Source organism: Mastigoproctus giganteus, chromosome 11 (genome assembly GCF_048544385.1).
Source record: "Mastigoproctus giganteus isolate SK-2022 chromosome 11, ASM4854438v1, whole genome shotgun sequence".
NCBI classification, from domain to species: domain Eukaryota; kingdom Metazoa; phylum Arthropoda; class Arachnida; order Uropygi; family Thelyphonidae; genus Mastigoproctus; species Mastigoproctus giganteus.
This window is the reverse complement of record NC_143585.1, coordinates 32,339,873-32,362,018: the sequence shown is the minus strand read 5'-3', so window position 1 is coordinate 32,362,018 and position 22,146 is coordinate 32,339,873. Positions and strand designations below refer to the sequence as shown.

The 22,146-nt window shown below is 38.1% G+C and overlaps 1 protein-coding gene across 2 annotated transcripts in view; it reads left to right on the top strand.

Moving 5' to 3' along the window:
* Mgtor (nuclear basket protein megator) overlaps positions 1–22,146 on the top strand; it is a 676,213-nt gene that overhangs the window by 451,848 nt on the left and 202,219 nt on the right. For both annotated transcript variants that reach the window (XM_090385135.1, XM_090385134.1), the window contains exon 39: positions 20,599–20,837. In XM_090385135.1, coding sequence (XP_090241261.1) covers positions 20,599–20,837 — 239 coding nt within the window. The remainder of the gene's footprint in view (positions 1–20,598; positions 20,838–22,146) is intronic.

Here is a 22,146-nt window from a genome sequence, read left to right as displayed (position 1 = left end):
TTAAAAATATATACTATATGTTCAAACACTTTTCAGTAAAATTACAAGTAATTTATTATTGTTCTTACAGAAACCAAAAGATAATCCCTATCATGGTCATGTTAAACTGAAAATATCGGCAGTCATTCACAAGGGATCCAAAATGTTAATCTTTAACGACAAAAAACACGTTTCAACTGACAAAAAATGGGAGCCATGTTTCCATTGCTTTATAAGCAGAATCGCTTTCTAACGAATCACATTTTAACAGGTTTCAGCTGTTTAGAAAACAGAAATGGGCACAGCTCTGATACCTGGGGAAATCCACTAATAACATTAGTTGATTTCCCTAGTAGTACTACTACTACATTAGTTCACAAAGAACAGTTCCCATCAGTAACTACTCTCTATCTTCTCTGACTTGACCATCTACCTTTTGACTTTGTACACTATTTTCTTAGATGCTGATATCCCTCTCTTAATAACCAACTAACCCACTCAACTATTCCTTTATCCGTGGCAGCAACTTATCCTTAATACCACACTGCTCCAAATGTACAGCAGCCTTTTATAGGCAACAGTATCAAAAGCTTTCCTGAAATCCAAGTATATAATATCAAAATAAATTGTTGCATCCAGTTCTTTTCTTACTGCATAATAATATCCAATAAGATTGGTAAAACAAGATTTCCACTTAACAGATCCATGCTGTGACTGCACAATATAACTGCATTCCTGTCTAGATGGCCTTTCATTACTTCTGTAACCAGTGACCCCCATATTTTCCCTGGAACAGAAGTTAAGCTAACAAGTCTAATTATTCATGTCACCTTTTGATTCCTCTTAGTGAATTGGGGATACATTTGCACATCTCCCATCCATAGGGACCTTCCATGAATCCAGAGATGCTCTTGTAATTATGGCAAAGGTTTGCCTCCTTTGCTGCCTCCCATAATATAATTGAATAGCTCTCACCCATCACCTTCTCTAAATAATTCCTGATATGCGAATGTAGATTCAAAATACAGTCGATTCCGGTTAATTGGGACACATCGGGACTAGTGCATTTTGGCCCGATTAAGCGGCTGCCCCAATTATCCGAAGTTTTACGTAAATAGTTAAAAATACAATGTACTTCCCCCCTTTACAATTGGTTCAGTGTACAATTAAATCACGTTACAATGGAGTCACCATAGTAAAGTACCGTTCACTATACGATGTGCAGTAAGCGCCGGTCATTATGATCACGTTTGTGAATTGAATTGAATTTTAATTCTATTAAACAGCGATTCTAATTAGCGAAAATAGGAGGAATATTATCCACAGGCTATAAAAGCAAAGATATATTAAGCCCAAATTTACCCTTTATTACCTTACCAATTAAAAAATTAAATGATACCGTAAAATTGGAAGAATATACTTGATAATCGGAATAATTAATATGTACTGTAATATGTACATACCTAACTAACTAGTTGACATTTCTGTTCACTGACATTTGTGGGTGGGGGTTAAAATTTAAAAGAGTAACAAGATAAGCAATCAATAACAAGGGACACGGCACACACAAATTGCAAGTAACACAATACTTGCAAGTCACAACGGAGTAACGAGTTACAAAGCTTTAAAAAGGAACGAAGAGAAGATCTGAAAATTAATTTTTTTATATGATTGAAGATTACATGGAAGTGTAAACACATTTTACCATAATAACCCACAGAATTCTAGCTGTCGGTATTATCGCAAATTCACTAAGATTGAGTTTACTATCCGTTTATGATAGATTGCACTAACAGAAAAGCCCAATAAACAGGTGAACGCTAATTGTTTTTATTGTTTTATGGTTGTGACCTCCAGTGCTGTGGTCTCCTGCCCCGATTAAATGGCATTTTGTCCCAATTAAGCGAAGTAAACCCTGGCTATTTTCTCGATTGGGTTCTGTTTTTTAAGATTTGCCCCAAATAAACGGCTGCCCCGATTAACCAGTGGCCCAAATAACCGGAATCCACTGTATCTATGTAGTTTGTTGGCAACCAAAGCAGGATCATCAACATCAAACACTGATATCAAGTGGGCAGTGTGATTTCACCCTTTCCTTCTACTGTTAACATAAGTAGTCTTTGCTGCTTTTCACAGAATTCTTTGTCAGAGACTTCTTGTAATCTGCCTTAGAAGGCGCCTCCGTAGCCAGGTGGGAAGGAGCAGTAGTGCGCAGCACACGCTTCTTGATTAGACCGGGGTTCGAGCCTGTCACCATCAAATACGGAGGATGCGGAAAGGTCAGGAAATGACCACCGCATATCCCGGAGCAGTATGGCCTTAGTTGCTAATGCTCCTAAAAACCAAATAACAACAACAACAACAACAATCTGCCTTAGCTTGCCCAACCTTCTCTGTGACATGATTGCAGACTAGTTTATATCTACCATAGGCTTCTGTACTACCTGATAATTTATATGCATACCATTCGTTTTTCTTATCAGCTACCAGTCTCATTAATTCATCTGGCATCCATTTAGGTCCAAGTCTTTAACAGTATTTCTTAGTTTGTGTGAAAAGCCTAGTAGCTTCTGTGATTATTTCTGAATGCTTTCCATTTAGTAGTAGTGGCATAATATGCAAGAAAGCAAGCTTATAAAGCATCAGCCAAAAAAAAAAAAAAAAAATTAGAATTTGTTGTTGATGACGTCGTTTGTTCCCACTGCATAGAATTTAAAAATAGGATGAGACCACTATAGTCATCCTTACAAAAGCCCTTCCCTTGGTATTAGCTGTGTCTTTAAGTAAATCCTACATCAGTACAGTGTGATCACTGTGGTTAGATCTTTTTTCTGGAGTTTCTTAATGCATGAAAAATCGCTGCTGATAATCAGATGAAGATTATTACTTCCTATTCTTGCCTCTCTAACATGCTGCTGTAGAAAACAGTCATCCAATAAATCCAAAAGTCTTGCTAATGTGAGTGATGAACCCAAAAGTTTCAGTCAGTTTCTGGAAATGTAAAATCTCCTTATAAGACAATCTGATTTACTGGCACACTCTATTTCTTTGTATAGTTGTTTGTTATACTCATCACAGTCACACCAAGCAGACTTAACATTGATATTGACTGGATGCACTGCCTTAGATTTAATACACTTCTTAACTAAGAGCAAAATCCCTTCTGCCCCTTCCCTCCCCCATCCTTTCTACACATATTGTACTCCCCCATATTCAATTCCTGCTTGGCTTATGACTGAATAAAACAGCAGTTCCGATATCCCTACATTTTCTGCATTGGATGACTTGACTTTAAATTCATCAAATTTATTTGCTATGCTCCTGGCATTAGCAAATGCACCTTTTTTACACTTAGTACTCTAACACAACCCATTTATTTACTTGTTCCATGATGATCCAATGCAGGGGTTGAAATCCCCAGCACTTTTTTTTTTTTTCAAGGCTGCTGCATCTTCCCAGTAGAAGTAGTGCAAGAATCACTTTCACCTCTGCCAGTGACTCTAGTTGCTCTGCTAGTCGGTACTTTGCATTTATCAATGTTAAACCTCATTGCCATTTTTCAGCCCATCTGCATACTTTATATGAAGTAACATATCCTGATTACTCTCATTAACCACCTTGCCCATTCTTTTTATTGTTAAAGATCATTAGATATCATCCAGTTGACGAGTGCAGTGGTGTTTGTTTGGTGTGTTATATGCCTAATGACTGTGATGAGTATACCAAACAGCTTATCAATACTTCGAATTATCAGATTTATTTACCATTCTCCTAGCATTAGTACATGCACCTATTTTTACACTTAGTTTCCCTAACACAGCCCATTTATTTATTGTTTCATGATGATCCAGTGCAAGGCTTAAAATGCCTAGCACTTGTTCTTTTCAGCGTTATGTCTAAGTTTGCAGATGATGCACAGGTTGGCAGGGTGATTAACAAGGGTCATCAAGGTGATCTGTTTCAACAAGATATAAGAAAATTTGATCAATGGGCTCAGAAATAACATTTAACATTGACAAATACAAGGTACTGCATATGGGTAGCAGAAACCTCAGAGTAACTTATCAAATGTGTAGTAGTACACTCAGGGTAGTGGAGAATGAAAAAGACTTGGGGCTTAATTCTGCAGTGAGACATGAAATTTTCTGAGCAGTGCAGACAAGCTGCCAGAACAGCTCATGGGATTTTGTTAATAATATATGTATATATGATATACATAGCAATGCCGTTGCTAGCAGAGATGAGGAGGTGATTATCCCTTTGTATAAGGTAGAGGTCTGCACGAGCCTAGATTTTTTATTTTTACTCAACCTGCCCAAAGTCTAGATCGACCCGATCTGAGCCCAAATTTGTTTTTCGAATTCATATCCCCCCCACTCCCAAACCATTTTTATCTCAACCCAATTGAAACTTTTTATACAAATAAAATCGTTTTGCATTACTTTGAAGTTTCATAATAATAAAAACAAAATAAACTTTCACATTCAAAATTCAACGTTAATAATTATCCAAAATAATTATCAATATTAATTAATTAAAACAGAAAATGTAATAAATTTTCAATTTACCATATCTAATATAATTCTAAAACGAATATTAATATCCACCTCTACTTAAATTAAAAAAATTAGTAAAACTGACTGTCGCTGGCAATTCTCACTGTATGAATGATGTGTAAGCATTCATCTTACCTCTGTTTCTAAATTATTGATCAGAATTGGATATAGTATTGGATAATACAAACTAAATGAGTATTTTGCATCTACATTCACACACGAGGAGTTATTCAAGGAGGAGAGGGCCAGATATTTATCAAACTCTAACAGATTTTAAATGAGTTAAATGATTTTATCTGGGGTGGATGAAATCTATTCAGTTATATGAAAGGAGGCAGAACAGGAAGTGTGCAAACCCTTAGCCATAATTATGAGAGCATCCTTGGACTCAGAGGAAGTCCCCACTGACTGGAGATGGGCAAATGTATCTCCAATTCACAAAGGGATATCAAATGGTGAGACGAGTAATTAAAGATCCGTTAGTTTCACTTCTGTTCCAGGGAAAATAATGGTGTCACTGGGTAAAGAAGCATTGCAGGATCATCTAGATAAGACAGTAGTAATAATTCAGACACAGCATGCGTTTGTTAAGGGGAGGTCTTGTCTGACCACTTTTATTGGATACTATGACTTGGTCACCTTCAACTTGATGCAAAAAATTATTTTGGTGTCTTATACTTGGATTTCTGGAAAGCTTTTGATACTATTGCACATGGAAGACTATTGGAGAAGTATGGCATTAAGGGCAAGTTGCTACAATGGATAAAAGGATTATTGAATGGAAGAAGACAGTGGTAACCAATTGATACTGCTCTTCGTGGACTAATGTTATTAGCAGTGTCCATCAGGGTTCGGTGTTGGGCCCACTGTTGTTTTATATATTTATCAAAGATATTGATGAATGTCAAAGTCTGCAGATGATACAAATGTTGAGAGGGTTGTTAATAACAGTAATGACAGTATGCTGCTTCATTGGGATCTGTAAAAGTTGGGCAGATGTGCTGATAAGTGGCAACTGAAGTTTAATATTGACAAATGCAAAGTACTGCATATGGGTAGCAGTAACCCCAGAGAAGTATAACACAACCCTGTTGGTACACAGGGTGGTGTTATGCTCCTCTGGGTAGTGTTATACTCAGGGTAGTGGAGAATGAAAGAGACCTGGGGGTAATTGTGTAGTCCAATATGAAGTTTTCTGAGCAGTGGAGACAGGCTATCAGAGTAGGTATGATAAACAGGAATTTTGTGAGCAGGGACAGGGAGGTGATTGTGCCCTTGGTTATGCAACACCTTGAGTACTGCATACAGGTCTGGAAGCCTCATTTTAGGAAGGATATAGAGTCGCCAGAACGAGTACAGAGAAGGGCAACAAAACAGGTGAGGGGAACAAAGGAGTGCTCTTAGGAAGAAAGGCTTAAGTTCTGCAAATTGCAACATCTGGAGACTAGGCTCCTGCAAGGCGATCTGAGATGAGGTGTATGAGACCTTGAATTGATTGAGCTTGCTCAGTGCTCATGGAATTCTGCCTCTTGCTTAGATTACAAACCTAAGGGGGCATAAACTGAAATTATTGATGAATGTCAAAATCTGCAGATGATACAAATGTTGAGAGGGTTGTTAATAACAGTAATGACAGTATGCTGCTTCATAGGGATCTGTAAAAGTTGGGCAGATGTGCTGAGAAGTGGCAACTGAAGTTTAACATTGACAAATGCAAAGTACTGCATATGGGTAGCAGTAACCCCAGAGAAGTGTACCAACTGGGTGGTGTTATACTCAGGGTAGTGTAGAATGAAAGAGACCTGGGGGTAATTGTGCAGTCCGATATGAAGTTTTCTGAGCAGTGGAGACAGGCTACCAGAGTAGGTATGATAAACAGGAATTTTGTGAGCAGGGAGAGAGAGGTGATTGTGCCCTTGGTTATGCGACACCTTGAGTACTGCATACAGGTCTGGAAGTCTCATTTTAGGAAGGATGTAGAGTCACCAGAATGAGTACAGAGAAGGGCAACAAAACTGGTGAGGGGAACAAAGGAGTGCTCTTAGCAAGAGAGGCTTAAGTTCTGCAAATTGCAACATCTGGAGACTAGGCCCCTGCAAGGCGATCTGAGATGAGGTGTATGAGACCTTGAATTGATTGAGCTTGCTCAGTGCTCATGGAATTCTGCCTCTTGCTCAGATTACAAACCTAAGGGGGCATAAACTGAAATTGAGGAAAGACAGTTGTCGAATAGATGTGCAGAAATTTTCCTTTAATCAGCAGGTAGTTGATTGCTGGAACAAACTTCTATCTGTTGTTGTAAAAGTTGATAGGTTTTTTTTTTTTTTTGGCTAAAATACTGTATTATAAGCTTGCTTTCTTGCATCATATGCCTCTATTATTATTATTATTATTATTATTATTATTATTATTAGCCATTAAGTGCAAGGAAGCCTGAGGCTTATACTGCACCAGCCAAAAAAAAATGGATTTACCCTGTGACCCAGAGAGAGAGAGAGAGAGAGAGAGAGAAGTAAAAGGAAATCACCAAGAAAGAGAAGAATGATGATATCCAGCTCAGGACCCTGGGTGTACCAAGCCCATATTCATCAGATGTGAGCCCCTGGGGTTACTAATGCTATTAGCAAGGAAACAAATAGAGAGTGTTACAAGTGAATGTTCTTAGATTTGAAAACAGGTCAACCCAAAATCTCGGACAGAACTAGGGATTAACAGTGTGACATTTTTAAGAAATACTGTACACATACAACTAAAAAGGAGACTATTGCCAGAGGACATAATTACTCATATCATACTCTTTATTTTTACAGCAAAGAGTTCTTTACTTATGTAAACTATAGAAGGAAGGGGATGAAACAGATTGGTCCATTTGATACCGATGGTTCAACTGTTGATGATCCTGCTCAGGTAGCTAACAAACTAAATGAATATTTTGCATCTACATTCATACATCAGGAGTTATTCGGGGATGGAAATGCCAGAGGCGTATTAAACTCTGGCAGTAAGCTAGATAATCTTATAATAACTGAAAGTAAAGTGGGGGAGAAATTGTTGAAGATAAAAATAAGAAGGGCACCTGGGGTGGATGGAATCTATCCAGTTATATTAAAGGAGGCAGGAAAGGAAGTAAGCAAACCCTTAGCCATAATTATGACAGCTTCCCTTGGACTCCGGGGAGGTACCCATGGACTGGAGATGTGCAAATGTGACCCCAATTCACAAAGGAGGATCAAAGTGCAACACAAGTAATTATAGACCTTTTAGTTTAACTTCTGTTCCAGGGAAATTAATGGAGGCACTGATTAAAGAAGCATTGCAGGATCATCTAGACAAGACATCAGTTATTGCTCGGACACAGCATGGGTTTGTTAAGGGGAAGTCTTGTCTGACCAGTTTGATTGGATACTATGATGCAGTCACAAAGGAACTAGATGCAAAGAATAATTTTGATATCATATATTTGGATCTTAGAAAGGCTTTTGATACTGTTGCACATGGAAAATTGCTGCACAAATTTGATCAGTGTGGCATTGGAGGCAAATTGCTGTTATGGATAAAGGGATGGTTGAGTGGGAGAAGACAGAGAGTGGTAATCAATGGACACTGCTCTTCGTGGATTAATGTTATTGGTGAAGTCCCCCAGGGTTCAATGTTGGGTCCATTGTTGTTTTCTGTATTCGTTAATGATATTGATGATGGTATATCAGGCTTAATGTCCAAGTTTGCAGGTGATATGAAGGTCAGCAGGGTTGTTAATGACGATAATGACAGTACACTGCTGCAACAGGATCTAGAAAAGTCGAGTAGATGGATTGAGAGGTGGGAACTGAAGTTTAACATTGACAAATGTGAAGTACTACATATGGGAATCAGTAACTCCAAAGTAACGTATCAACTGTGTGGTACTACACTGACAGATGTAGAGTGAGAAGGTTAGGATGTAGAGTGAGAAGGAGGGACCTTCTGCTCTCATCAAAGACTGAATGCCACATATTCAGTGCTATGCTATGCAATGAAGTTTAACATTGACAAATGTAAAGTACTACATATGGGAAACAGCAACCCCAGAGCAACGTATCAACTCTGTGGTACTACAGAGCGTGTGTGCGCGTGTCCACACGCGCACACACACACACACACACACACACACACACATACACCCTTCTCATTTCACCCATTCACTCACGACAAATGTTTGTCTAGTTCTGCCTTGAATCTATTTAAGCTATCAACTTCTACGACAGATGGAACTTTGTTCCAGCAATCAACCACCCGCTGGCTAAAGGCAAACTTCTGCACATCTATCCTACAACTGTCTTTCCTCAGTTTGAATTGCCCTCTCAGGCGATTATTCTGAGCAAGATGAAGAATCCCATCAAACTATTCAAGGCTTTATACACCTCAATCAGATTACCTCGCAGGTGCCTAGTCTTTAGACAGTGTAATTTGCAAAACTTAAGCCTTTCTTCGTAAGAGCAACCCTTTGTTCTTCAGTTCTGCAAATTGCAGTATCTGGAGAACAAAGCACCTGTAAAGTGATCTGATTGACATGAATGTAATGGCTTTCTTTCACTTGCTGAGACTACACAGGAGGGGGCATAAATTTAAATTGAGGAAGGATCATTGCAGAATAGATGTGTGGAAGTATGCCTTCAGCCAGCTGGTGTTTAATTGTTGGAACAGGCTTCCATCTGTTGTCCTGAAAGTGAAAGGGTTGAATAAATTCAAAGAACTAAACAAATTCTTGGAGGGTACGAATGGATGAATTGTGTACGTTGGGTTTTTTTTTTTTTTTTTTTTTTTTGCTGATGCTATGTTAGCTTGCCTTCTTGCATTATTTGCCATTGCTGCTGCTGCTGCTGCAGCAGCAGCAGAAATCTAAGTCAGTATAATTAATAAATATTAAAAACAGACAGGTGCCTACCACTAATCTCATCACATTAGTCTGTAAAGAGAATTGGTTGTTTATAACCACTCTTTTTCTCTTGCTTAACCATTCCTAGTGGTGACTTTCCATATTAGTAACTTGCCACATTGCTGTCTGCAGAGCAGTCATTAATGTGGTATAGTGTCAAAGGCTTTACTGAAATCTAATTAACATCTTTGATATAGTATGTAAAATTATTTGTTGTATTAAGCTTTTGGGATAACCTAATAATAGCTAATTGGGTTGGTCAGCATGTTCTTAATTCTAACCGAGCCACGCTATGATTGGCTTTGAGCTCTGCTAATGAATGCACTTCCCAGTGAATGCAGCAGCCATACAGCTGAATTGTGCGCCATCAAACTTGCAATAGAAAATATTCTCCATCTGTCCATCTATCGCTGGAGTTCTTGTTATCTTGCATTACCTCTTTCACTATTGACTCCATTAATTCTCCTGGCACAGAGGTAAAACTTACAGCTGTGGTTTACAGGTACAGGTACTATATAGTTAGACACTTCACCCTTTTCACTGTTTCTTGCAGTTTGCAAAATATGACCTTCATTGAGCGGCAGCTCCAAATTGCAATTTCAATCGACTCAAATTTCAAAGAGAGTCGATACTCCAAATGGGTATCGACTCTCTTGTTCAAAATCTAAAGTAGTTCACTTTTGTAACAAATGGAAGATGCCTCCAGATTCAGAGGTACACTTAACAAACCAGCCTATCTCAGTTGTGAACAGCATTCATCTCCTTGGTCTGACTCTCGATAGTAAATTGAACTTCATGGAGCACATTAAACATCTACAGACGTCTTGCCAATAAAAAATGAACATACTCAGAGTAATTTCTTCTATATCATGTGGTGCAGATCGGTACACATTACTTCATTTGTATAGAGCCCTAATCAGATCTCGCCTTGATTACGGTGCCCTGGTGTATGATTCTGCTAGGGAGAGCATGCTAGCACGACTTGCACCAATTCAATTGTGAGGATTTCTATAGGTGCTTATAGAACTTTGCCAGTTCAGAGTCTTTACATTGAAGCACATGAATTTCTTCTAAGCCTCAGGAGAAAGATGTTACTGCTCAACTATACAACTAAAATCCAAAGTCTACCTACCCATCTCATTAGGCCAATACTCAGTTCACAATATTCTATAGAAATAAACCCAAGGCAGTTCAGCTTTCTGCTCTCAGAGCACAGGCATTATCGCAAACTTGGAATATACATCCTGACAAAGTTCTTCAAGATTTAAATAGTATGGATCCCCCATGGTCCTCTATCAAACCACTCTGTGATAGTTATTATCTAAGCTGGGGAAAGCACTCTCTTGCAAATGTCAATATACAACTCCATATTGACTACACACAAAATTACCTGCATTTTTCAAAAAATATACACTGATGGATCAAAATCTGAGAGTGGAGTGGGGGCAGCAGCCGTTTTCCCTCATAAAACCTTTTCCATATCACTTCTCAATGAATGCAGCAGCTATACAGCTGAATTGTGCGCCATCAAACTTGCAATATAAAATATTCTCCATCTGTCCATCTATAAAAGCATAATACAAAGGGTACTAGGAAAGTTTTGCAATATGACGCAACAATGAATCACAGGAAGCTGCTTGTTGCTGCATGTTGAGACATGTTCATACGTGCATAGCAGCTGCCGCGCCAAGTCGATGGGCTCAGTTATTCATTAGTAGTGAGAGTGTAAAGTGCTTGCGATGGCATCGTGGTCACGAAATGAGATAAGGACAGTTTTGCAGTATAATTTCGTGCGTGGTTTAACCATAGACCAGTGCTTAGAAGAAATGACTCTTGCACTAGATGATGATTGTCCACATCATACAACGATATTCAGGTGGTATAGAGAATTCCAAGGGGGAAATTTCACTCTGGAGGATTCTGAGAGGCCGGGAAGGCCACGAACGTCAGTTACGGAGGAAAACGTTACTGCTGTGAGGAAAATGCTTGACGAAAACAGGCGAGTGACCTACCAACAGATAGAGGATACTTCGGGCCTAAATGCACCAGCAATTCGTTCGATTCTGCAAGATCATTTGCACGTGACGAAACTTTGTTCTCTCTGGGTGCCGCATCAACTGACTGAAGAGCAGATGACACGACGTGTGACTTGGTGCCGGGAGACGTTAAAAAAGTTTGATAAGGGACAATCTCGGTATGTGAACAACATTGTGACAGGTGACGAGACTTGGCTGTACTATTACGATCTGCCGACCAAGGCTCAAAACAAAGTTTGGGTCTTTGATGATGACGACACACCCGTAATTGTCAGAAAATCCCGATCTGTAAAGAAGAAAATGATAGCTGTATTTTTCAAATCGAGTGGAATTGTGGAACGTGTCGTTTTGGACACGCAGAAGACAGTCACAGCTAAGTGGTATACTGAACAATGCCTGCCTAAAGTCATTGGATCTATGAAGAACCTGCGGCCAAAGTCAAGAATGGACACCTGGTACCTCCATCACAATAATGCTCCAGCTTACCGCGCCAAAGCCTGCACCGAATATTTGACCACGACAGGACTGAAACTTCTCGAGCACCCTCCCTACAGTCCAGACCTTGCTCCCTGTGACTTTGCACTGTTCCCGCATGTGAAAATGAAGCTAAAAGGGAGGCGGTTTTCCTGTGATGAGGACCTTCTACAGGCTTGGGACAAGAAGTGTGCTTTACTCCCTAGTGAAATTTGGCAGAACTGGTTTAAAGATTGGTTTCTGAGGATGGAGAGGTGTATTGAATGTAGAGGAAATTACTTTGAAAAAATTAAATAAACAAAGCTGTATTGCAAAACTTTCCTAGTACCCTTTGTATACACAGACTCCCAAAGTGTGCTTATAACTTTTCAGAATACATCTTCTCAAACACATCCTTTTATAAATTTCATAAAATCCAAACTGATGCATCTCCAAGAACTCCAGCGAGTGGTCATTTTCTGCTGGATTCCAGGCCATGTTGGGAAACGAATGTGCGTACTATGCCGCTAAACATCCATCCAGCAGAGAATTATCACAGTATTATGTTCCATATCTTGACTACAAAAGTAACATATGAAGAATATGTAGAGAACAATGGAGAATTCAATGGAAAGCCCAAACACATAATAAACTCCGCCAAATAAAACCTGAACTGCAGTTGTGGACCTCCAGTTTCCGTATAAACAGAAGGGAGGAAGTAATCTTAACCAGGGCGCAAATTGGCCACAGTCAACTTACCCAACTTCACAGGCAGTGGCGGATTAAGGATAGTTGGGGCCCCTATGCAAATTATATTTGGGGGCCCCCCAAAAAATAATAATAAAAAAAAAGAATAAAAAATAAATAAAAGTTAGGTGGCAAATAACTGAAATTTTGTACTTTTGAATTTTTTGCTTAAATTTTCACTTAAATTAATCAAGATTTTTATGATGTTTACTGAAAACATTAATCTATTTTAGAACACTATAGGAAAATGTCTTGGCTTGGGTCCCCTAGGCACATGCCTCATTGCCTTAATGGGTAATCTGCCACTGCTCACAGGTAATGATCCAATGCTCTCACTTACAATGCATATTGTAAGTGGAGAGCATATTCTTATTGAGTGTACTTTATACACCAATGCCTGCCAAGTCTTAGCTTTCTGCCAAACCTTAAAGAACCCTTGACAGTCTGCCACATCATAGGTAACGACGCTTATCTGCTGGAGTTCTTTCACTTTACGAAACAGATAAAATTATATGATTGTTTTTGAGTAATGCCATAAGTTACCATGCATGTGTAACATTCATAACAGTGATAGGTGCAATATGGCCTAAGTAGCTCTTGCACCAAAAAACAACAACTTCATCCTTTGAACCACCATATGAGGATATATTTGGGTATTATGGCTAAAGGTTTGACTACCTCCTTTGCTGCTACTTTTAATGTAAGTGGATGGATGCCGTCAATACCCGGGTATTTTGTTTTCATTTTTGGCAGTAGTTTCTCTTCCACCTTCCTCTCAATTATTATAAAATCATTTAACTCCCATTTAGTATTAAATAGATATCTACTAACCTTGCCTCTGCAGTCTTATTGGAATGTAGATGCAAAATAGTTGTCTGTAAGCAGGATAGTTGTCGATAAATAGGATCATCAAGAGGTATGCCCTTCACATCTGGTAGACCAACATGATTCATCCCTTTCCTTCTAGTGTTAATATTCCTCTCTGTTTGTTTGGAGATATGAATGCACATTCTCTCTGTCATATGTTCAAATTTTTGAAGACAGTAATCAAGAAGATGAAGTTGCTCAAGTTCTAGGTGCAGTTAGAAACATTGTTTAAGATGGCATTCATTATATCTAATAGACTGCACATCCTGCTAATCTCTTGGTCAGTTTATTTTTTTTAGCAACACCTATCCATATGCTTAGTGGCATGCAGTTTTCCTACTTGTCCCCAATAGGGAAAGATGTGTCCAATCCAAAACATCATCTTATACCTTCGAACTGTCTACATAAGATAATAGAGCAGATGATACTAAAGGTGGAATTATGGTAACCTTTGATGTTTAGAAAGCTTTCAAATCCACATGAAGGGTTGCATTCTTTTGAGATCTTTATGATTTGAAGTAACATTTCCAAATTTATACAGAATTTCTTTCCCTTTCAAGTGTGATATATATATGGTGCCATCTCAACAACCATGTGTGTATGAGGAAGGAGCGGGGGAACCATTCCAGAAAGTCATTGGAATGACTTTCTGGAATGATTCTAGCTGAAGTCATTCCCTGAACTATCACTGTGTGTATATGTATATAGATAATCTCTCCATCCAAAATTTGCATGCATTTTGATAGGTATTTGCATAAGATTGAGACCTGGATGTTGGGCAGTTAATTAAAAGTTAACTTTCAGCCATTTCAGAAAATTGTGAGCTGTGCAAGTGGATCCAGCCATATATGTGAAGAAAATTCCACTTCCAAAAGGAAGAAAGTTTTCCTTTCTTTGTCTGATATAGATAAAGTTACATTTTCAAGCATACTTAGAGCTATTTCATCCATGAATGGTGTAGATAAGCATGCATTGTTATACCTGTATAGATCCTGACTAGATTGTACTACATTTGTTTCTAATTCAACCAGTGTTTTCTGTAAATTAGACATTATCTACCATCATACACTATTCTTTAGTAATATGTGAGAAATTTTCAGAACATCACCAATGTACAACTTATTCAGAAACAGTGGCACTTCTGTTACAAATTTGAAGAAAATTACTTCTTGGTATCCATGTTCCCAAAATATAGTCTTCATTCCACCCAAAGTGGAAATATTATTTGGCCTACAGTGGAATATTAGATATGATCACAAACTAAATAAAAATCAGCCAGTTTGAATCAAGTGCAAGATCTTGCCGATGAGAGAATAGATATCAGATCCATTTTTTTGCAATGAATCTGACTTTTGAGCCTCCTTGGATGCCATTTATGGTTAAGGTTAAATCTTGCTTGAATTGTGGGCAGCCATTAAAGTTGCATTTCTTTTCTATTAATTTTCCAAATCGACAGATTAGAATGTTTTAGTTTTCTTCTTTTGAGAAATGCCAGACAATCCTTTCTTCTTTTGAGAAATGCCAAACAATTCACACACAGCTAACACTTTGATCTTTTCCTCACTAAACAAACAGCCTTTCAAAGTGCACTGTTAATGTAAGTTGTCCTCTATTTTCTCCATTTCATAACTTGATGATCCTTTCTGAAATTTAGTGAACATCACTGACGGCTTGTTCCACTTATCTTAAAATCAAATTGTTAATTCAATTCCTGCATTGGGCAAATTATTTGTTTCTTTGTAGAAATAGCTTGGTGACAATTTTTTTTTTTTTTTTTTAAGGAATTCATTTCTTCATCCATGTTCTCAGTAATATATGAAAGCCACTCTCCTTCCATCTCTCTCTCTCTCTCTCTCTCTCTCTCTCTCTCTCTCTCTCTCTCTCTCTCTCTCATGACTGCAAAAGGCTGTGTTCTTGAGTAAGGTTATTTATATGATGTTTTAAAAATAGAGGACAAGTGAAATAAGAATAGACAGCTTTAGTATTTTACTCATTCAAGGGGAAAATGCACATTGAGTGTATTGAAAATGAAATATGTTTTGGTGTGTTGAAGAATATAAGTAGCTTACAGGAAAGTCATTCTGCTGTAATTAATGCAAATCTTATAGTAAAGTGAGTGTCTAGGAAGAAATCCGTCAGTGTATTAAAACGAGGAAAATTTACAACTTTATGAGGAATCAAGTTCAGGATTAAAAAGACAAGCAAAATCCATAAGCTTGCACTTTATTCTGCATTTACATTATAAAATAAGTCTGGCTTTTGCATAATGAGGTAACTGCTTTCAGTATTCTTTTCTTATCCTGTCATGTTACAATACAGCTGCGAGTTACAGGCTCCGAAAAAAACGATGTGTTTGCTTTTTATTTACATAATTGTTATTTTATATTGTACTTAATACGTAGTCTTATAGTTCTAATTACGCTGGTTATTTTTATTTTAATTTATATAAACAGTTTTTGTAGATATACGTAATACTTTATAAAACCGTTATTTCGTTCGAATATTGCAGGCATTGTTTTTGTATATAGTGATAGGGAACTCAAATTTTTAATTGAGGTAACTAGGTAGCTCTAATGTCGGAAAACTGATAGCTGGGGGGGATACAAGGACTAATAGTGTAACAGTAGCCGTAGGCAGAGGTGAAGGTGATTCTTGCACAACTTCTATTAGAATAAGTAGCGACCTGGAGCGAGGAGTCTTGGGGGTTTCAGGGGCGGATGTCAGTCATCGTGAAACAGGTGGGTATATGGGATGTGTTAGAGTAGCTGGGAATAGGAATAGGTGCATGTATACTTGCATGTATAACAATGCTAGAAGTATAGTAAATAAATTTGATGGATTTGAAGTGTTGGTCAAGACATCAAAGGCGGATATTGTTGGTATATCAGAGACGTGGTGTCACACAGATATAAGGAATGCCGAACTGGAATTTGGGGAGTACAATGTGTACAGAAAGGATAGACAGGATAGGAAGGAAGGAGGTGTTATGCTGTTAATAAAGAAAAACATAAAATCAAAAGAAGTGCATCCAGTTGATATAGATGAACAGTGCACTGTTGAATCAGTTTGGTGTGACATAAGCGCTGCGAAAGCAAAAATAAGAGTAGGAGTGTGTTATAGGCCTAATGACTCGAATGAGTACAATGAACAATTGTACAGAGAAATAGAGTGGGCTAGTAAATCGGAATGTCTTATAATGGGGGATTTTAACTTCCCAGATATTGACTGGAACTTGTGGGTTGGGCACTCACACACTAGTCAGACTTTTGTGGATTTATTGGATGATGGTTTTCTGCAGCAACATGTTCGAGAGGCAACCAGAGAAAGTAATACTTTTGATCTGGTTATCAGCAGTGATCATTCATGTATTAGGAATTTGCAGATAAAAGAACCACTAGGGGGCAGTGATCACAGTGTACTGACGTGGGATTTACTTAAAGATTTAATTACCATCAGGGGTAAAGGAAAGGGTTTTTTTCTTCCGTAAAGGCGAGTACAGTGTTCTCCGACAGTTTTTAAATTCTGTACAGTGGGATCAACTGACGATGTAACCAACAGTAAATTCTAAGTGGGAAGCATTCAAGGAATTAATCATGGAAGCTACTAAAAGTTTCATACCTATTAAGTAATATTGTTCAAGGTTTAGGCCCTAATGGTTGTCAAATGAACTAATGAGACTCGTAACAGAGAAGAAAAATGCATGGGATGCATATAAATGATCAAGCGACTCAGAAGCCTATGGGGCAACCCAAAGGTCGCGGGTTCGATACCCGCCTCGGGCTTGGATCAAAGTACAGCAAAACCTTTGGAGGTGCATTATGGCCACAGAAGCCTATACGCCAACAACTACCAAAAAAAAAAAAAAAAAAAAAAAAAAAAAAGCCTATGGCAGATATAAGTTAATCTGTAATCAGGTCACAAAGGAGGTTTGGCAGGCGAAGGCAGATTACGAGAAATCCTTGGCAAAAGATGCTAAGAAAAACAGCAAGGATTTCTTTACTTATATAAACTCTAAAAGGAAGGGGATGAATCTGATTGGTCCACTTGACATCGATGGTTCGACTGTTGATGATCCTGCTCAGATAGCAAACAAACTGAATGAATATTTTGCATCTCCGTTCACACGTGAGGAATTATTAAGGTTTGAAAATGGCAGAAGGTTATCAAATTGTAGCAGGGTGCTTAATGATCTTGTAATAACTGAGAGCAAAGTGGAAGAGAAATTGTTGAAGTTAAACGTAAGAAAAGCACCTGGGGTGGATGGGATCTATCCAGTTATATTAAAGGAGGCGACAAAGCAACTAAGCAAACCCTTAGCCATAATTATGAGAGCATCCTTGGACTCAGGGAAGGTTCCCACGGACTGGAGATGTGCAAATGTATCCCCAATTCACAAAGGGGGATCGAAGGGTGACATGAGTAATTACAAACCAGTTTTTTTGTAACTTCTGTTCCGGGTAAAATAATGGAGTCGCTGGTTAAAGATGCATTGCAGGATCATCTAGACAAGACTCCAGCAATAATTCAGACACAGCATGGGTTTGTTAAGGGAGAGTCTTGTCTGACAAATTTGATAGGATATTATGATTTGGTTACAAAGGAACTGGATGCAAAAAATAATTTTGATATCATATATTTGGATTTCAGGAAAACGTTTGACACTGTTGCGCATGGAAGACTATTGTACAAATTGGAGCAGAATGGTATTAAGGGTAAGTTGCTACAATGGATAAAAGGATGGTTAAGTGCGAGAAGACAGAGGGTGGTAATCAATGGGTAATGTTATTAGTGGATTCCCAAGGGTTCGGTGTTAGGTCCACTGTTGTTTTGTATATTTATCAATGATATTGATGAAGGTATATCAGGCTTAATGTCGAAGTTTGCAGATGACACAAAGGTTGGCAGGGTTGTTAATGACAGTAATGGCAGTGTGCTACTGCAACAGGATCTAGATAATTTGGGCAGATGGGCTAAGAAGTGGCAACTGAAGTTTAACCTTGACAAATGCAAAGTACTGCATATGGTAGAAGTAACCCCAGAGAAACGTACCAACTGTGTGGTACTACACTTAAGGTGGTAGAAAATGAAAAAGACCTGGGTGTAATTGTGCAGTCAGATATGAAGTTCTCTGAGCAATGCAGACAGGCTGCCAGGGCAGGTCATGGGGTTTTTTCAATGATATATAGGAATTTTGCTAGCAGGGAAAAGGAGGTGATTATCCCTACTTATAAGGCAATGGTCAGGCCACGCCTTCAGTACTGCGTACAGGTCTGGAGGCCTCATTTTAGGAAGGATGTAGATTTACTTGAGCGTGTACAGAGAAAGGCAACAAGATTGGTGAGGGGAATGAAGGGATCCTCTTACCAAGCGAGAGGCTTAAGTCCTGCAAATTGCAGTGGCTGGAGACTAGGCACCTGCGCAGTGATCTGATTGAGGTATATAAGGCCTTGAATGGGTTGAGCACGCTGAATTCTGATGGGATCCTTCCACTTGTTCAGATTACAACCCTAATGGGGCATTAATTCAAATTAAGAAAAGACAGATGTAGAATAGATGTGCGGAAATATGCCTTTAGCCAGCGGGTGGTTAATTGCTGGAACAAACTTCCATCTGTCGTTGTGGAAGTTGATAGATTGAATAAATTTAAGGAGGAACTGGACAGGCATTTGGAGGGAATGGTGTGATTTTTTTTTTTTTTTTTGGCTGATGCTGCATAAGCTCATACATTTGCTTTCTTGCATCACATGCCACTACTACTACTACATTTGAGAATAGTCTTTCAAGATTGCATTATGGAATTTGATAATTTATTTTTCTTTGGAAGGTAATTATCGCAAACAGAAAGTAATGTTGTATAGTGCATATAAGTAAGTTAAATACTTTTCATGTGTTGCATATTGGCAGTACACTAATTTACCTATATAACTATTTCCTTCATTCACTTTCAGTACAAAAGTTCTTCCTTTGTTTTCATGGGTAGAAACAAAATAATTCAAACTAATTACATTATGAGAATTTGTCCTTGCAGACATAGGGTGCCTCCGTAGCCAGGTGGGCAGGAGCAGCAGTGCTTAGCACACGCTTCTTGATTAGACCGGGGTTCGAGCCTGTGACCACCAAATACGGAGGATGCAGGAAGGTCAGGGAATGATCACCGCATATCCCCGGAGTAATATGGCCTTAGTTGCTAATGCTCCTAAAAACCAAATAACAACATCTTGCAGATATATCAAGTACATTTTCTTTTTAAGTGCATCAAAATGTAAATAAGTAATAATTTTTGAGGAACATTTCATGGAATACTTGGATAATGCTATTTCAGAAACTAGCATTCTGTACACTGGTATAGATAGAGAACATTTTTTTTTAACTAACAGAAAAAAGTGTGAATAAAAAATGGCCTGTACATATAAAGAGCATTTGAAAGTAAAATATCCTAGTTATTTAATACAAGATAAAAAGAATTGTGAATTCCATGAAATTCTGGTTTTTTCTCTTGAAGGGAAATCAAATTATTTTTCCTCTCAAGACAGTAGTTACCTTCATTGATGTACCTGGTAAGTAGTCACTAAATGGCTGAAATTAAGGTGATTTTGTTGATAATCACGGTAAACTTAAACAAAGTTGAGCTTTGAATATGGATTACTTCCTTCCAAAAATCATGTGATATGGCAGAATAGTAGTTGTATCATTAGAAAGGTTGAAGTAATATTCAAAACTTAATCATTCACTATTGCTTTTTTAATTGTGGATATCATGTTATAAAGAAATGATAAAAAAAACCCTCCAAATGTATATTAAATAATATTTTGCATATTTTTTGTTCTAGAGCATTAGCATTACAATGGCACATGGTGCAAGAAGCATATGGCTTATGCTGCACAAGCCAAAAAAAAAATAAAAATAATAAAAATAAAATAATAATAATAATAAGACAATTTAAAAGAATAAATAATTAATAAAAGAAAATGTATAATGGGTTTAAAAGGATAAATATTTCTCATTTGCCTTTGTCACCAATATTGTTTATTTTTTGTCACTTTAGCACCAGTGTATCTGAACCATTAACTGCAAATATTAAGCCTTTGGCATCACCAGTTCCAGCTTCTGGACCTACTATGAGGCACCAGTCTCATCCTCACACCGCAGCGTCTGCAGCACGTACTACACCTACAGCAAGTATCAGGCCAATGGCTATTGGTAGTGGTCCTACTGCACCACATACTCGCATGGCTGCAGTTCTGCCAACTACAGCAACAACCCAAACAACTCTTACTGATGAAGGTAGAACATATTATTGTCACATTATTTGAATTTTAAATTGATGATGGATTTGCATAATGAATTCACTAGGTGTTGAGAATAACACTGATTTATTTCAGATTTTGATTTTCTTTTTTTTTTTTTTTTTTTTTTTGTTCTAATATCAAAATGAAAATATAATTAGTATGGTGACTGCTCAATAAATTTGAGTTTGACTTTATCAGTGGTTCTCAAACTGTGGGTTTCTTAAAAAAAAAAAAAATCTACTAATGGTCTACTTGCAGTAGTAGAAAATCAAGCAAGCTTATGTAGCATCAGCCAAAAAAAAAAAAAAACAACACACTACATTCTTCTCCCATTCAAACAATCCACTTGCACAACAATCCTGCACAGCCTTGCACAGCCTGTTCCAACAATCAACCACCCAATGGCTGAAGGCAAACTTCCGCACATCTATCCTGCAACCTTCCTTCCTCATCTTAAATTTATGCCCCCTCGTGTGTGTAGCCTCATCAAGTGAAAGAATACCATTAGCATTCAGCTTACTCAACCCATTCAAGGCTCTAAACACTTCAGTCATTTCCCCGCAGGCGCCTGCTCTTGAGATCCTGCAGTTTGCAGAACTGAAGCCCTTTCTAGGCAAGAGCACTCTATTGTTCCCTTCACCAATCTAGTTGCTCTTCTGTGCACTGTTCCAACAGATAGTAGTAGTAATAGAGGCATGTGATGCAAGAAAGCAAGCATATCAGCTTATGTAGCAAAAAAAAAAAAAAAAACCCAGCAGTTTCACACAACCATTCCCTCTAAAAATTTGTCCACTTCCTCCTTGAATTTATTTAAGCTATCAACTTCCGCAACAACAACAACAACAGATGGAAGTTTGTTCCAGCAATTAACCACCCGCTGGCTAAAGGCAAATTTCCACACATCTATTCTACAAATGTCTTTCCTCAATTTGAATTTGTGCGTAATCTGAGCAAGTGGAAGAATCCCATCAGAAATCAGCATGCTCAACCCATTCAAGGCCTTATACATCTCAAAAAAAAAAAAAAAAAAGATCATCTTGCAGGTGCCTAGTGTCTAGCCATTGCAATATGCAGAACTTAAGCCTTTCTTGGTAAGAGGACCCCTTCGTTCCCCTCACTAATCTTGTTGCCCTTCTCTGTACATGCTTAAGCAACTCTAGATCCTTCTTGAAATGAGGCCTCCTCAGTCTGCAGAACATAAGCCTTTCTTTGTAAGAGGATCCCTTCATTCTCCTCACCGGTATTGTTGCCCTTCTCTGTACATGCTGAAGCAATTCTAGATCCTTCCTAAAATAAAGCCTCCA